We start from the raw sequence: 18,222 nt of genomic DNA on the forward strand, positions 1-18,222 counted from the left end.
TTGTTTAAGAATGTTCTTACTGCCTTTCTGGGCCTTGAACATGGTTGCTGTCTATGCAGGGTCAGAAAGCTCTCGGATTTTGTCAGAAATATCTTAATTTGTGAACAAAGGTCTTACAGGTTTGGAATGACATGAAGGTCAGTAATTAATGACAGAATTTTCATATTTGGTTAAATTAAGCCTTTAAGACTAAATTTTAAACCATTAGGGATTACCTGATTTATATTTTATGCAATGACCTTTAAAGGGGTCATCGGGTGCTAAATTCACTTTTACATGTTGTTTGAACATTAATGTGTGTTGGCAGTGTATGTACAAATCTACCCTATAATGATAAAAATCCATGCAGTGGTTTTTAATTAATCTGTAAAAATAATATCCCCTTATTCAAATCGAGCTATTCTCAGACGCCTGTTGTTGTGGCGTCACACCCACAGAGGCCACTCCCACGATAGTTGATTGACATGAGCGTCTTACCTCAGATCAGCTGTAACAGTCCGACCTCCATCTTTTGATGCCAGAGCAGGGATGTAAGTTAGACAAGAATTGAGCAATTGAGGTGTTGTGTTGCTGGATGTAATAATGAACGTAGTGGTCGTCATTTACTCCCAACATCTGAGCCGCTGAAGATGCAGTAGATTACATTTGTTTGTGAAGGAAATGCACCTCCCGATCTACATATATCCGTCTATGTTCGCGCGAATCATTCATGATCCAGCTTCATTTACAGCAGAAGTGAGTATAAGGGTTTTTTTATGAATCTTTGCGATTGCCTTTCCTAATAACGTGCTAGTTAACAAGTTTAGCAGCTAAATGCAGCTAAAGTAAACTGGCTGGTCACTCCACAGAGAGAAGAGAGGGGCGGGACGAGCAAAGCTCATTTGCATTTAAAGCAGCCTCGACCAGAATAGGATGATTTTTGCAGATCTGATTTTGGCATGGTAAAAAGGGTGTTTTACACTACCATTGAAAATTTTTAACCAAAGTGTATTGTAGACTTTTTATTAAGACCCTAAAGAATCATATCAACTTGTGGAAAATGGGCATCCGATGACCCCTTTAATAATTTACAAATAATCCCATTGTAGAGTCTTACTTTGCTGTGTATTTTCTTAAAATACCCATAAACTGGCAAAGAAATATTCAGATTAAAAAAAAAATAGTGAAACAATTTTTAACACTGAATTTCTTTTCTTTCTTTTTTTTTTTTTAGAAACAATGTTAAATTCTTGAAGGGGGAAAAAAGTTAAAAAAAAAAAAAAAAAACTGGACTGATCAAACTAGCACATTATTATTCCACACACAGTACCAACCGTCAGTGCTGCAGGGAAATATGAAATGTTACTGCTTCCTTCTTGCAGTTTCCAAACTTTGAGAGGCTGAAGGAGCTTCTTTAACTTTTTTGGGGGCAGGAAAAAAAAAATCCTTGATCATTTTCTTCGAACGATGGGTTTCTCTTTGTCAGAGCTCCCTCAGATTCTTTGAAGAAATGTTGCCCACTCTTCAAAATGTCACAGTACTTACTGTATTTGGAGGCAGTGTTCACTATTCTAACACATTTATTCAGCTTTAAATTAATCAAATTAATCACTGAAGGCTGGACTAATTCAGCTTTTGCATCACAAGAATAAATTGTGTTTTAAATATTCAAATAGAAAAGAGCTGTAAATTGTAATAATCACAGTGATTAATTAGCCCTGGTTGTAAATTCCTCTAGTCGGTGCTGTGTCCAGTGTGCACAACTGATTTGGACGCATGTGAGTTGTGATTAATTCGTATCTCATAACCTGTAGCCAGCCGCCTCCAAATCCCCCGGAGACTGAGGTGTAGCTGTCCTCTGCTCATCGGATATTACTATGGGTCAGAGGTGGTGCACTGATGTCCTCTCCAGCGGGATTCATTTCAGCTCCCTCCAGAAGAACGTGCTCTCTGTCCCTGCTGATGAATGCTGGGAGTGTGAGGAGAGTATCGTAGCCAGTGTCAGGCAGCTAGCTCTCATAATAGAGCATGATAGCATCAGACTAGCACTGGGCCCCTCTGCCAAACAAGATATGGCCTCCTCTGCACTCTTTCCCTCAAACCTCAAAATAGGAAATGTCTAAATTACACTTGCTAATAGCATGGAGAGATGGCGATTCTTCTATTTTGCCCTCCCGTCGCTTGTTTTTAATTCCCTTTATATCAGGAACAGAGCACATCTCATTTGATATGAAATGAAAGGCTTTGTCTTATCAACTTTTTGAAAAGAAGAGCAGCGGGGGGCAGGAGAGGACTTTTGAATGCGGCCACATCGCAGACACCCAACCTTCTGTCTTTATATAAACAGATGGGGATATCAGGACTTTATGCACACCCCATTTGCCATCATTGAATGATTAAAGGAACTGATTAATATACTAATCAAAGGCAAAATCGGACTTAGATCTTGGCATTTTATTATTTATGGCTGCAAAGGGTCGTGTAATGGAGCAGTTCTCAAACTTTTTGAATCTAAGGCCCCCCATTGTCCAAAGATATTTCATCTGGTATTTCTGCTATAATTATGTCAGTCTTGCTTGTTTTCAGACTTTTTTATTAACAGAAACAGGGATTCTTTTAAGGTTGATATGTTTTAAGTAGATAATGTTTTTAATATGAATACATTGATGTCCTTGGAAGTTTGTGAACAGCGTGAAGCGCTGATCATTGTAGCCAATCACAGTCATATCTGTTTAGCGTGTGAACACTATGGCAAATGAGCGGTGTTTAAAGGAGAAGTCCACTTCCAGAACAACAGCTCGTGTAGCACAGGTGTGTTCACGTACTATTGAATCACGTCGGAAGGTCACGTGGACGTAGGCAGAACTACAGACCCAGTGTTTACAAAGCAAACGTGCAAAGACTAAGAAAGCGCAAGTAAGTCAAACACTGTTTACAAACAAAAAGATACAATGATTCTGAAGTTGTAGGAGAAAAAACATGGAGTTTTTCAACATACTCTACCTTTTTGAGCCAGAGTACACAGACAATGAACTTGTGGTGGTTCGAAGATGTGATTCGTAGTAGTGATGGGAAGTTCGGATCATTTTTTCGACTCGGATGTTTGAGTCTCGTTCAGCAAAATGAACGAATCTTTTTTTTTTTCGAGTCATTTGTTAATTTTAACAAAATCAGCATCGCGTGACAGCCCCATAAGATGAATGAACGACTTGAAAAACCCGAAGACTCGAAACAGGTGAACTAATTCCAGTACAGAACCTAATAGGATGTTGTGCATGCGTGACTGAACGAATCACTCCCCCGAGACGACTCCTTCTTCCCGAGTCACATTAAAGGTTTGTTCAAAATGAATGAATCGTTCAAGAATGTACATTCCAGAGCCTGTGCTACATGAGCTTTTGGGCTCAAAAAGTATACAAATTTTTATTTTTCAAAAACAATGACCAATCGTTTCGCTAGATAAGACCCTTCTTCCTCGGCTGGGATCGTTGAGAGCCCTTTGAAGCTGCATTTAAACTGCATTTTTGGAAGTTCAAATTCAGGGCACCAATGAAGCCCATTATATGCAGAAAAATCCTGAAATGCTTTCCTCAAAAACCATAATTTCTTTACGACTGAAGACAGAAAGACATAAACATCCTGGATGACAAGAGGGTGAGTAAATTATTTGTAAATTGTTGTTCTGGAAGTGGAGTTTTCCTTTAAGAACCCGCTCAACAGTAGGGTTGGGTATCGTTAGAATATTATCGATTCCGTTTCTGCTTATCGATTTCGATTCTTTTCGATTCCTAGTTTCGATTCCAGTGTGAATAAAAGATGATATCAAGCATATTTATTCTGTTTCTTTTTTTGCTAAACATTTAGTTGCAGCTGAATACCATGAACAAAAATCAACAGGCTACATAAAAACAAGATTCACTTGTTTGCAAAATAGAACTGCTTGATTGTGGATAAATTGGGTTGTTGTTGTTGTTGTTTTAAATGGAAGTTGTGGTTCTCTTATGATTCTGAAGAAAAAAAAAAAACATTAGATAACTAAACAAAATGACATGTAGGCCTAATTTATAAGTAAATGATTCAGTGATTCACTCAAGATTTACTTGGTTCATTACTGGATGAATCAGTGTTTTTGAATGAATGATCAAAGACAAATACATTATTAACAGCCCCCTTTCACCATCTACTGGCATAACAATGTAATCGATAAATCTTTAACATAACTTGGAATGTCAAATTAACTTTCAAAAGGATGATTTACTCTATTTTGGTCCCTCCAGAATTTATATCCAGACTATGAACTTTTATCTTAGTACTTCTGTGATTATTTGAATGTTTGTAATAGAAATGATGAACTGTGTGGTTGAAAAGACTGTGAAACTGTTTCATTCATATACATGATGTGGCTCTCTTTAGGTCAGCGGCAGCACGAACGCATTTGAATGTTCAAATCACACTTGTATAATTGTACATTGCATGGGTGAAAGGTCGAGGAATCAGATGAAGCAGTTGTACAGATGAATCATTGTAATTTAGGAACAGAATCACGTTGGTATTTGAATAGTGTTTGTGATCTTTAACGATCTGTTAAATTAAAATGCTTTGTCATATTGGCATTATAAGACATGTTTAGCTTATCACAAATATTATAGGCTACTTTGCTTTTTCAAGCGCTATGCGCTTAGATTAGCGAGCAAGGTCCTGGCAGATCACTAGGTTGGGTCCTCATAAATGGAAAAAAAGAGAAAATACCGTATATAGGAATCGATAGGCGGAATCAAAATTTTAATTTTACAAGAAGTATCCGATTCCTGACCTTAAGTATCAAATTCTGGAATCAAAATAGATTTTCGATACCCAACCCTACTCAACAGCGCTTAAATGTTAGTGGGAAATGGACATTTTTAAAATATTTATTGTTTTTGTGTAACGTAGTAAGCTTGTTTTGTAGCTCACCTGGTACAGCATTGCACTTGCGATATGGTTGCTTCAGCAAATGCTTTTTTACCTCATGTTTGCTATGGGTTAGGTTCAAGGTAGAGTTTAGTGTAGGTGGGACATTATTTTCAAAAGTTGTTGAGAATTTCTTGAGAATTTTTTTTTAGGTTTACTTGATTTATAAACTGGCACAATACATACAACAATCAATGTAATAAAATTTTTCCAGATTCAAATTAATCTTGTTTTGGATAAAAGTGAACACACTGTTATTGACACTGGACATTTTACTTTGCAAATTTCACAGAATGTGCAAGAAACAACTTCATTTTGCAGAAATCACCAATTTGTTGCCAATTTGCATTTGGTTTGCAGTTTGGAAACCCCTTGCAAAATCTGAAAATGTGAATTATTTTAACAAAATAAGAGATCATACAAAATGCATGTTATTTTTTTATTTACTACTGTCCTGAGTAAGATATTTTACAGAAAAAGTGTTTACATATAGTCTGCACGACCAAAAAATAGCTGAAATTATTAAAACAACCCCCTTCAAATGTTTGAGAACTCTTGGTTCTTAATACTGTGTGTGGTTACCTGGATGATCTACGACTGTTTTTTTTTTTGTTTAGTGATAGTTGTTTGTGAGTCCCTTGTTTGTTTTGAACAGTTAAACTGAGCAATGTTCTTCAGTTTTCCAGCATTTTTTTGCGTATTTGAACCCTTTCCAACAATGACTGTGTGATTTTGAGATCCATCTTTTCAAACTGAGGACAATTGAGGGACTCAAACACTACTATTAAAAAAAGGTTCAAACATTCACTGATGATCCAGAAGGACAGAATATTTTCAATTAAATTATTTTTACCACTGTATTATAACCAAACAATTATTAAATATTGGAATGTCTCTTGGAAGAAACATAGTATAGTCCCACATACTCTTCATGTGATCCGTCCTTGGGGCTGACAGACTAAAACAAAACAAAAAAAAAGGACTATCCAGGCACGATACCATGATTAATATTCTGATGTTGTGTAGGGCTCCCCCAACCACATTCAAGAACTTGCCTAATGTTGCCTCTTGAGACTGCTTGAATGCTGCTTTTTTACTCTTTGTTTTTTGGTGGCTGGATGTTGAAATAATTGATTTGACCTACTTTAACATTTGTCATTAGTCATCTGCAAGTTTATCAGCCGCGGTGCATTTAATTATGGCGAAAAGGCAAATTAATCGTCTGGTCCCTCTCATGGGGAGGGGGATTTCCCTTTACTGTTGTCAGGACTATTAACACAATAACGAAAAAGCAATTAGATTGACTTTTAGAAATGGCAGTCAATTACACTGACTGGAACTAGATTGTTGAGTGTCCGATAATGTACCTTTCTGCTAATAAAAACAAGCATCCCCACCACCCCTCTCTCTTAAACAGCACAGGATGAGCTAAATAACCCAAAAGCACTGGTTTAGGGGCACTCTGTCTACCTCGAGTCTACTTTCAAGGCGAGGTGGCGTTTGTGGCGACTCTAATAACTGGCCATCAATGAATGTGTCATTCATGGGTTATATTAAGGCTACTGAAGCGTAGGGGAGGATGGTTTGAATCCTCATTATGGCTTCTAGCCTGTGATGTTTTCAGAATTTCACGATTAATGAGCCACAACAAGGCTGGTTCCATGTTTTCAGTGTAGACGACGTTATCAGGTCAAGTTTCTTAAGCTAATAGCTTTGATCTTAATGTGAATAATGAGGATTTCATTTCTAACACACACACACACACACACACACACACATACATATACAGATAAGTGTACACTTTTAAATTTACACTAAAGAACTGTAAAACTATATCTGGGAAATTGAGGGTGATATTACCTAGCCTTTTACTTTTTACTGTGCTGTACACTTTAGAATAACAACTTATTCTGAGATATATAGATGGTCAGGTTTATGCAAATGATCAAGCTAATACATCAGTTTATTTGGTTTTTACCAGAAATGAGGTTATTTTTGTTTTATTCATTGCAAATTTTCTCTTACTGATCCAGAGAAGCATGAGGATTTTTACAAGGGAGCCATTGGCAGATTACAAGCTAAATCAAGTCTGGTTATTTTAACCATATTGCTAAAAAAGGAATTCCTTGATCAAACACTGGCCGCTTTCCATCTCCCTATGAAAAATTGTAAGGCATAGCATTACCATGTTGCTTGGTAATCTCTTTTTCAATTTCTAAATTAAAAATTATAATGTTGGATATAAATATTGGATATAAATGATTTTGCCCACAGCAGCTGATATAGCACGATATAACATGGGTTTGTGTACTATATAAAAAAAATATATATATATGTATGTATGTATGTGTCTATTAGTTTTGATTTAAGGAGAAGTCCATTTCCAAAACAAAGATTCACATATAATGTATTCACCCCCTTGTCATCCCAGATGTTCATGTCTTTCTTTGTTCAGTCGTAAAGAAATTGTTTTTTGAGGAAAACATTTCAGCATTTTTCTCCATATAATGGACTGATATGGTGCCCCAAGTGTGAACTTCCAAAATGCAGTTTAAATGCGGCTTCAAACGATCCCAATGCGGTTGTAAATGATCCCAGCCAAGAAAGAAGGGTCTTATCTAGCGAAACGATCGGTTATTTTCATTAAAAAAATACAATTTAAATACTTTTTATTCTCAAACGCTCGTCTTGCCTTGCTCTCATTGAGCTCTCTGCATTCTGACTCAAAACAGTTGTCGAAATGTCGAACAGTTGTCGGTATGTCGAAAAACTCCAATCGTATTTTCTCCCTCAACTTCAAATTCATCATTTCAAAATCATCCTACATCGCTGCAGAAGTACCGACCCAGTCTTTGCAAAGTGAACATGCAAAGAAGATCAAACACCTCTAACAAAAAAGATAAAACAGCGATATAGGATGATTTTGAAGTTAAGGGAGAACATGAGATGGAAGTTTTTCGACATACCCTAACTGACATTACCCGGAACAAAAACAGTTTAGGCAGAGTGAGACAAGACGAGCGTTTGACATTAAAAAGTATATAAAAAATTGTATTATTTTTATGAAAATAATATTGCTAGATAAGATCCTTCTTTCTTGGCTGGGATTGTTTACAACCGCATTTGGGATCGTTTGAAGCCGCATTTAAACTGCATTTTGGAAGTTCAAAATCGGGGCACCATATCAGTCCATTGTATGAAAAAAAAAATGCTGAAATGTTTTCCTCAAAAATCATAATTTCTTTACGACTGATAAAAGAAAGACATGAACATCTTGGATGAAAATGGGGTGAGTACATTATATGTGAATCTTTGTTTTGGAAGTGGACTTTTCCTTTAATCACTTCTGCATAAAGTAAGACATGTGACACTAGTGTTATCATATATATTATACATTTCAGATGTCTGTTCTTTATTCAAGGGCCTGACTACACAGCAGATGCCCTTTTTGATGGAGGAAAAAGCAGCCAGTGATGCAACAGTTTGCGTCATATTAAGATTTAGAAATTGCCTTAAGGATTTTATCTTGTGATATAAATAGTGAAGTAGAGGGGGAAAAAGTGGTAACAACAGCCATGACAAACTCCAAACCGGACAAAAAGATTAACCCAGTGAAGTACCTTAACTGAAACATAAGATACACGGGATTTATTGAGGTCCTTATATTGAAGAAAAGCAGAACAACTCAGTCTGTGCCTCTTCTGTCTTTTAAATCATCTATTGTTGGCTAATTTCTCAAGTGTCAAGATTGAGGTCAGATGTTGATAAAGGAATGAGGGGTTTTGATGTGTAAGTTGGAAGATTATATATAGAGCAAACTTGCTCTTCAGAACCTTCTGCGTTTGCCCTCTGTAAGGTGCGCCGAGTGTTTGGTATGCAATTTCACGTCTGGGCGTCAAATTGACTGCGTCCTGTACTTAGTAGCGATCGCTCGCTGATGGAATGATACGCTGTTGTTATCTCAAGCTGTCTCGCAGGAAGCGACTGCTGCATGATGGGAAAATGGATGGAGATTACTTTGATCAACACTCTCATTAACTCTCTTCTTTTCTTTTTTTCTTCAGCACGTAAACAGACACTAATTTTGCATATGTCTGTCAAACCTACGTTCATTCACTCGCTCACTTACTCACATAGTAGACTTGTAAGACTGATTTTTTTCTCCTGGGAGATGCAATTTCTCTAAGAATGTTTTGTTAGATACTGAGATTAAAAAAGTGTCTGATACTGTCTGAACTCATAAAGAAAAATTAAAAATGTAATGATAATTCACATAACCGTAAGAGTCTCACAGGGGCAGCCCACACCGGAATGATCTATTCTTTAATTCAGGGAGTTGTTGTTGATGGTTTTCTTTACAGTCATTAAAATTTCTCAATGCCTGAAAACAAATCAATTTTCTCAACATGCCCTAGTCAATATGAAGACAACAGAAATGAGGTTCACCACTTTTAGGTGTCCTCCTGTTTGTCATAACAATGAAATATAACTTTTGCTTTCATATAAATTACCTTTATATACTCACAGATCTCATCTGCAGTTAAGTTTTAGAACCTTTTTAATGATTTTAGTGACCCAAATTGTTTTTTAAGCCTTACACATGAAATAGTCTTAACAATTGTCATCTTGTGTAACATGGGTCCAGTGATTGAAAGTAGATTGATTGCTGCCTTGAGTTTAAATTGTTTATAGAGAGTTTGATAATAAAATAAAAATGAATAAATACTTTGATCACAAATTAAATTTTATTTTTAATTATTATTTCTTTTAGTGATTGCCAAACTTAATGTGGTGTTGCATTTGTATTAATTATTTTATATGAACAGTAAGATGTTTTTATTTTTAAAATACTGTTCTGCTCACTAAGCATGCATTCATTTTATCCAAAATACAGCAAAAGCAGTAATATTTTGAAATATTTTTACTTTTAAGAAAACTGCTTTCTATTTGAGTATATTTTTAAATGTATTTTATTCCTGTGATCAAAGCTACATTTTTAGCATCATTACTCCAGTCTTCAGAAATCATTCTGATATGCTGATTTACTATTCAAGAATTGTTTTTATTATTATTATGTTATCAATATTTAAAACAGCCGAGTACATTTTTTTCAGGATTCTTTGAAAGACTCTAGAAAGATCCAAAGATCAACATTTATCTGAAATATACACTATTCCATTCCAAAGTTTTTAGAATATTTTTTTTTTGGGAGGGAGGGGTGGAGAAACTATAGAAATTAATACTTTTATTTAGCAACAATGCTTTAAATTGACCAAACTAGATGATAAAGACATTTATAATGTTACAAAAAATTCTGTTTCAGATAAATGCTGTTCTTCTGAACTTTTCTGTTCTTCTGAACTCTTCTGAAACCTGATTTTCAACATAATAAATGATTTTTGAGCAGCAAATCAGAATGGAATGATTTCTGAAGGATCATGTGACTGAGTTTTTCAATTAATTTATTTAATTTTTTTTTCTTAATTGATTATCAGTTTCCCAGCTGATTACTGAATGTCACATTTTTGCCGCCATATGTGATAAAAAATCTGCTGTGACGCGTCTAATTATATATATTGTGCGTAGATGCCCTGTTTTCCACAGTGTGATAAACTTAACACACAACAATTATATATTAATGTATTTATTATTAATACATTCATGCATGACTGTGGTGGACTGAAATCAAGGTTGAGCCACACATCGGCAGTAATTTGAGTGCAGTCCACTCTTGCTGACAGTAGTGGTGTGTAAGTTAGTGGGACGCGTAGACTATTGGCAAAGCGCTGATAAGACTCAGCGCTGAAGTGGCGGGCGGCTGTGTGCGGGTGAGCTGATAATGTTCAGGATTGTTGACTTGTACTCTATAGACTTATTCACGGCTTTATGACAAACTTTTCAGCTGAGCACCACCTCCTCATCGCCATCGTTTTTACCCCAGCAGATTCGTGCCCTCCGGACCCTTTGTGCGCGTATCTCCACCATTCTGATGATCCAGCCACCCTTTATCAGCCAGCTGGTGTTAAAATGTGGTCACACTAGGCTTTTAGCATGCAAAATTGCTTCTGACCCGACAAAGAACATCAGTGACAGTCAATTTGTGACTTTTACATCCTCTGTTGGTCAAAAACATCTTTTGGCTTTTCACAAAAGAAAACTTTTTGCATGTAATTTTGTTTCCGCCGCTGGAAATATCTGAATTTTCTTTCTCCTTTGAGAATTAAGAAATGAGAGAATCTAACAGCTGTTCAGCTGAAAGCTGGCCAGGTCCAGGGTTGCGTTTATGTTCTTATTGCTTTCCTCGTCTTTGCTGTCCTGTGGTGCCTCAAGCAACGTTTGTGTTGTGAAAAGTTGCAGATTTTAATTGAGTTTTCAATTGGTAAAAGATTCAGTTCTGCTGCTTATGAACTCCGCGGATCTCAGCTGTCACAGGCGGCTCAACTGAAACTAGATTACACCAGATTTAAAGGCTACAGCTCCGCAGCACTGGAGGAAGCCCAAGTTTGCTGGTGCAAACAACGAGCTCTCAGATTTTATTGTTTTTCCCAACCTTTACAAGACATAATTATATAAAAGAAATTACTGAGTCTTTGTAACTTGCCGTAAAGCTGAAGTGTGTATTTTCTTTACCTTTAGTGTAATAAACTTCAGATTGCAAAAATAATTGTTTCCAGACATCTTATACTGCATTGTCTTCTGTGTTCATCAAACAGATAGCCTGGTTGTGCTGCATGGAAGTTGACCACTGAAACAGAGCAATGCTGAAAGTGTCACAACATTCAGACTCTTTTTATTTGACTGTACACAGTAAACTGGGGGTGGGAGAAAGTATTTTGACATTTAGATAGTTCATGTCTTTCTTTCTGTAGTTGAAAAGAAATTAAGTTTTTTGAGGAAAACATTCCAGGATTTTTCTCCATATAGCAGACTTCAGTGGGTGCCAATGGGTTGGAGGTCCAAATTTCAGTTTCAGTGCAGCTTAAAAGGCTCTACACGATTCCAGCTGAGGAATAAGATTCTGATCTAGCAAAATGATTATTAATTTTTTTTTTTATTTTTTTTTTTTTTTTTTATTCTTTTTTGGGCTTTTTATGCCTTTTTGTTGTGATAGGACAGTAGAGAGATGACAGGACAGAGCTGGGAGGGTAGAAGGAAGCGGGATCAGCAAAGGACCTCGAGACGGGAATCGAACTCGGGTCGCTGTGAGCACAGTTGCGCTATATATCGACGCACTAACCACAAGGCTGTTGGCGCCGACGCGATTGGTAACGATTAGTCAAGTTTTGCAGCTGAAGTAAACAGTCTTTTAGAGCAGCTCCTCACTTCACAGAGAGTAGAGAGGGGCGGGGCGAGCAGAGCTCATTTGCATTTAAAGGAACAATCCCTCAGAATGGGTTGATTTTTGCAGAGCTCATTTTGACAAGGTAAAAAGGGTGTTGTTTTACACAACTATTGAGAATTTTTAACCCAAGTATATTATAGACTTTTAATTAAGACCCTAAAGAATCATATCAACTTCTGATGCATCTGATGACCACTTTAAGAAAGACATGGACATCTTGGTTGACATAGAAGTGAATAAACTATTAGGAAATTTTAATTCTGGAGTGAACTAATCCTTTAAATGTTTGATTATATTTAAACGTTGTTTTTGTTTTTATTTTATTTTATTTAAGGACTGTTTTGAATTCTTTTCATTTGATTGCAGTTCCTAATGTGTGTTACATTTTGCTTTCCCAGCATTAACCGTTCAAAGGAATTGTGACGGTCCCCCTCCTGTTCCGCAAAACCGGTCTGTGGCTGATATAGAGGAACTAGCTTCCAACTATGAGCGTAAACTCATTGAGGTGAGTACTGGAGCTACCAAAGCAAGCAGCATTAGCCCTTTCCTTCTCTAACCTCAATGTCATGTAAACCAACATTTACCATTACAAATTTCAGTAAACAGGTTCAATAACATCAGTGATGATGTGTGATTTCTATGAAAGGCGAAATGTGTAGATTGAATGTTACAAACTTTATATGCTGTCTACATTCTAAAAAATGCTGGGTTAAAAGCAACGCAACTTGGGTTATTTGGCAACCCAGCGCTGGGTAAATATTGGACAGAACACATGCTGGGTTATTTTGACCCAGCTGGTTGGGTTGAATGTGTTTACCAAACATGCTGGGTTATTTTACGTCAACTATTGTTATTTTACGTCAACAATATAATAAATTATTATATTGCTGGTTTAAAATTGATTGGAACTTAAAAAAAAAAAAAAGAGAGAATTACTAGAGGCAACAGCAATAATCAAAAGGTGAACATTTATTATTAACCATGACAAAATACAAGACAAATTGAATTTATTTGGGTAAATACAGCATAGTTTACAATATTGCATATATTTAAATGTGTTTAACAAGAATTTTAGACATAAACGTAATATTTAAAAGTAGCATTTTAATTTTAATGTATTCAACCTTTCTCTGTAATAATTTGTACTGAAATTGCTCTAATTCTCATGCCATTGTGTCTTGCATTTCACTCGTACTTGAAAGATGCTGCGACTGACTCTAAAACCTGCCCATGTAACGTTATTTTATGCAAAGCAAAAGGCATTTCCATCCCGCAAAACAACCGCTGCTGAATTAGCTTACTGACATCTCGTCCTTATGTTGCGTTGCATAAAATAATATAATTTACAGCACAGTACTTAATAAAGACTTAATAAATGAAATTAAATGTATACAAACATTCTGACTGTAACTCAGCAGCTGGGTTGTTTTGTCAGAGACAGGCTTAACCCAGCGGTTGGGTAGAAAAAATGACCCAGCAGCTTAGTTACTGAAAATCTACCCAGCACCGGGGTAAAAATATTAAAAATAACCCAATAAAATGACCCAACAAGTTGAACCCAGCCATTTGGGTTAAAAAATAACCCAGCAATTGGGTAAAAATATTAAAAATAACCCAATAAAATGACCCAATGGGCTGAACCCAGCATTTGGGTTAAAAAAAAATAACCCAGCATTTTTAGAGTGTAGGTTCATTTTGAAAGGGACTGACCTGGCTGGACAATATATAAGGGAGGATGTTGGAATAATTCATATATATCTCTGCTGTATTAACTTCATATTCTGCTTATGTTTTTGGGGGAGTATCTTTTGACTTATTTATGTATTTACAGGAGTGTGTATTTTTAAGCATGTCATTTATTTATGGGTACTTTTGCTTAGCTGTCGGCCTCAATAAGTTTTTTAAAACATGGGTGCGAGTACTACTTCCTTGTAGTTTTTAAATTTACATACAGAGCTCTGAAGGCTTTATTCAATTTTGCTTGTCAACTAGGCATTCCTTTTTGCTCCCTCCTGGATATGTAAAACAGTTGCAATTTTTCTTTGGCAATTGACAAATTTAGCATATTTATTTGAGTTTCCACAAAAATATGGACCAAATATGGACGTTTTATTGCAGTTGTGGTCTGTTTATGCGGCTAAATTAATATTTTTAAACTTCTGCTGCTACACAAAGTAAAAGCAATGGTGTGTCGACTGCAGTTTTGAGTTATTACGTGAAATGATATATTGTAAAGACCTATGTGTACATCTATAAATCTGTTTAAATTATTGATTTCGCTGTCCATTTCTGCGGTGAGTGTACTGGTATGTTTCATGTATGCCAGAAGCACTGTAAGTGTGCACTTACATCATCTTAAACACATCAGATGATTTGAAGATGTCATCATTCTTCTGAAGTAACACCAAAGGAGCCTCACGTCTTCTTTCTCTCTCTCTCTCTGCAACCCACACACTTCCTCTCCCAGTCTTCTTTCAAATTATCACTGTGGAATACTCTTCCTCTGTCTTGGAAGCTGTCGTAATACTATCACACACCAGTTAATGGCCCTGTGGGACTTCAGGCACAGAATGTGTTCAGACTGCCTGTTTTGCTGTGAGCTCTTTGCGCTGTGACCTCAGATGGACTGTGGAAAAGAATGAAACGTACTGCAAGAGGTAGTTTGACATAGACAAGCATGCAAGTTCCTAAAAACGTTTCTAAAATGAAGTATAAGTAAAATAAATTCAGTTAATAATAATCTTTTATTCTCTTATTCTTTACATGTTGGATAACTTTCTAAGGTTGATGAGTTCTTCTTTAAGTTTAATTTTTAGTAGTGTAAGCCTGATAAAATAAATGATTACTAGAGCTGGTGGCTGAAGATTTCTTTAGTCAGTTAAATGTGCGATTAGTCAACTATTTATATTAATTTATTAATTAAATATATACTGGGGCAGGCAAACTAAATCATAATGAGCCTTTAATATACAGCGTATTCCGCACTCAAGCACACACATAAAGCTTGCCGCAAACAAAAAGCAGATCCTTGACACTATCTAATGATAGTGACAGTTATCTGTATGAGCAAATCGTGCCAACACCTCAGTGTCATGTAATAAACGCTAACATGTTTCAAACATTTAGTCGACTGTTATGGGTGGGAATATCGGGAAGAAACACACTCATGAACACACCAAAAATGTGCCTTAAGTGAAGAAAAACTATATACTTCAGTTGAAAAAGGACAAAAAAAGTTGAAAAAGGACAATAAAAAGGATAGTCCACCCAAAAATGAAAGGTCTGTTATCATTTACTCACCATCATGTTTGTTCCAAACCTGTATCCATTCTTTATTCTGCTGAACACAAAAAAAGATACAGTATTTTGAAATATCTTAGTGACCTTTTTTTTTTTGTGAACTGAAACCGTTTAATTGCTAACCTTCTTTAAAATTTGTGTTGGGGTTAGTAAATTATGACAGAATCATTTTTGGGTGATTTATCTCTTTAAATCATAGAAAAAATAACCATGAACAGATAAACAATTTACGTTAAGAGCAGTTAAATTCTTTAGTACAGTAACATTAGGTGCATTTACATTACAGAACGTTTGCGATATTTTGGAAATGTTGATAAAAAACCTGTTGGGAAGAAGTTGGGAACCGGCAAACATTTAAAGACTTTAATAATAAAGTAAACAAACACAAAAGTAAAGCAGCAGCCCCACACGAAACACAAAATAAAGTCCAGGCCTGGTCCTCTTTCGTCTTCTACTGTCGCCGCTCCACCGGCATCGCGTGATAAGTCGTGGCCATGGATGTTGGTGGATTTATGTATATTGCAGCTACCGCACTAGCAATGAATTTGAATTGTAGGCAACGTAGACATCTTATCTTTACAGAAGCGTTTACATTTAAAAAACTTTTTTGTGAAATTTAGGTGTTTCTATTAGGCGTATTTTCACTTCACAATTTGAAGAGTAATGGAAACACAGCTTATGACTCTTTAGTACTAAACTACCGGATTCACAGAAATTACAGGTTTTAAAGGATAACTCCGCTTCCAGAACAACAATTTACAAATAATTTACTCACCCCCTTGCCATCCAAGATGTTCATATCTTTCTGTCTTCAGTCGTAAAGATATTATGGTTTTTGAGGAAAACATTTAAGGAATTTTCTCCATATAATGGACTTCATTGGTGCCCTGATTTTGAACTTCCAAAATGCAGTTTAAATGCATCTTCAAAGCGCTCTAAACAATCCCAGCCGAGAAATCGGCCATTTTTTCTAAAAATGAAAATTTGTATGCATTTCAAGCACAAAAGCTCGTGTAGCACAGGCTCTGGGATGTGTGTCCACGATGCTACGAATTAGTGATGGGTCGTTCTTAAACAAATCGTTCATTTTGAATGAATATTTAATGTGACTCAGGAAGAACGAGTTGTCTCGGGGAGTGATTCGTTCAGTCGCACATGCGCAACATCCTGTTAGGTTCTGTACTGGAATTAGTTCACCTGTCTTCGGGTTTTTCGAGTCGAATGAGCTAATGAGCTCGAGAGATGAGCTAATCAATTCTTTTTCTGGCTCACACTGCATTGGTTAAGCTTATGGGACTGTCACGTGATGAACGAGCGACTCAAACTCGAAAACTTGTCAGATAAGAGGTGAGGTGAGCTAATCATAGACTAAAGACCCAGGTAAACAATGAATTCATCTTTTCTGTTTCTTATAGCATTATAGTTTTGTCTTGTTTGTAGTGTGATCTATGCTTGTTTAAGCAGTAGATGTGTTAGGGAAGTAACGTAATATTTTAATTATATTTTGCTAAAATGAATGAAATGAACAAAATGACTCGAAAAAAGAGTTCATTTTGCTGAATGAGACTCAAAGGTCCGAGTCTCATCCGACTTATTTGATCAAAAAACTGATACAGATTTTTTTTGGATAAATAAAAGTTAGAACAGCATTTATTCAAAATAGTGCCACTTTGCATCAATTTAACTAGTAATGCTTGCTGAATAAAAGTATTAATTTCTTTTAAATCAAATAAATGCAGCTTTGATAAGCATAAGAGACTTCTTTAAAAAAAACATTGCAAATCTTCCTGATCCCAGACTTTTGAATGGCAGTGTACATCACAATGCAAAAGAAGAAATCTGTCAGCAGCTTCATCGTGACTTTTAGAAGAACTTTAAGAAGAAAATTAAGAGTCCAGCCTCAGGTTTTAAAAAAACTGTTCTCTTTCTTTATGGCTCAATAATTTTGAATTGACAATCTGTGATGAATAAGATGATCCCCACCTCTTCAAAGTGCTTTGAAGTCTAGAGAACTGCTCTGTTTGGAGCAGGAAAGGTCCTAGTAATGGCAAGAACTGCTGAAAATCCCTCTTTGATCTGAGTCTTCATTAGGGATGTGATGCATGATCTCTACAGGGTTAGCATGTTTACTGAACCTCTGGTCTACAGTCTTCACACCTGAGGTCTCTTAAAGGTTATGACAACTGGCGGTTAGTGTGGTGGTGGCAGAGGAATGTCTTCTCAGCCACTGCTTCACCACTCCAAGTGAGTATAGGCTAATGACTCCAGTCAGGAGTGATTAAAGAACTGTGTGAATTTCATCCAGTGTCATGTCAGACTGTCTGAGGCATCATGTTGAGGCTGCTTTACTGTTTCACTGACTCACACAGTTCAAGAAGACCAGCTTGTTTGTCTTGTCTTGTTTTTTATGTATTTGATTCTCACTCGTGGTTTGTTTGTAAATTGATTTTTTTTTTATGTGGAAGCTTTCAGTGATTGCATTTTAGAACAGCATGTGGCATGTTAATAATTAAGTAATTTGTCATTACTGCTAGGTGATTATAGTTTAAAATGCTTATAGTAAACATTTTTTTTTCTTTAGCTGTAATTGGTAACTGTGGAAACACATCATGACAGTCTGTGAAAAGAGTCCATTGTCATTTTGGCAGTTC

General features: G+C 36.1%; 1 protein-coding gene across 2 annotated transcripts in view; it reads left to right on the forward strand.

The window, feature by feature from the left end:
- Nucleotides 1-18,222, forward strand: part of snx29 (sorting nexin 29) — a 158,598-nt gene that overhangs the window by 53,391 nt on the left and 86,985 nt on the right. For both annotated transcript variants that reach the window (XM_051123893.1, XM_051123892.1), the window contains exon 15: nt 12,670-12,776. In XM_051123893.1, coding sequence (XP_050979850.1) covers nt 12,670-12,776 — 107 coding nt within the window. The remainder of the gene's footprint in view (nt 1-12,669; nt 12,777-18,222) is intronic.

This window comes from Labeo rohita, chromosome 12 (assembly GCF_022985175.1).
Source record: "Labeo rohita strain BAU-BD-2019 chromosome 12, IGBB_LRoh.1.0, whole genome shotgun sequence".
Classification (NCBI taxonomy): domain Eukaryota; kingdom Metazoa; phylum Chordata; class Actinopteri; order Cypriniformes; family Cyprinidae; genus Labeo; species Labeo rohita.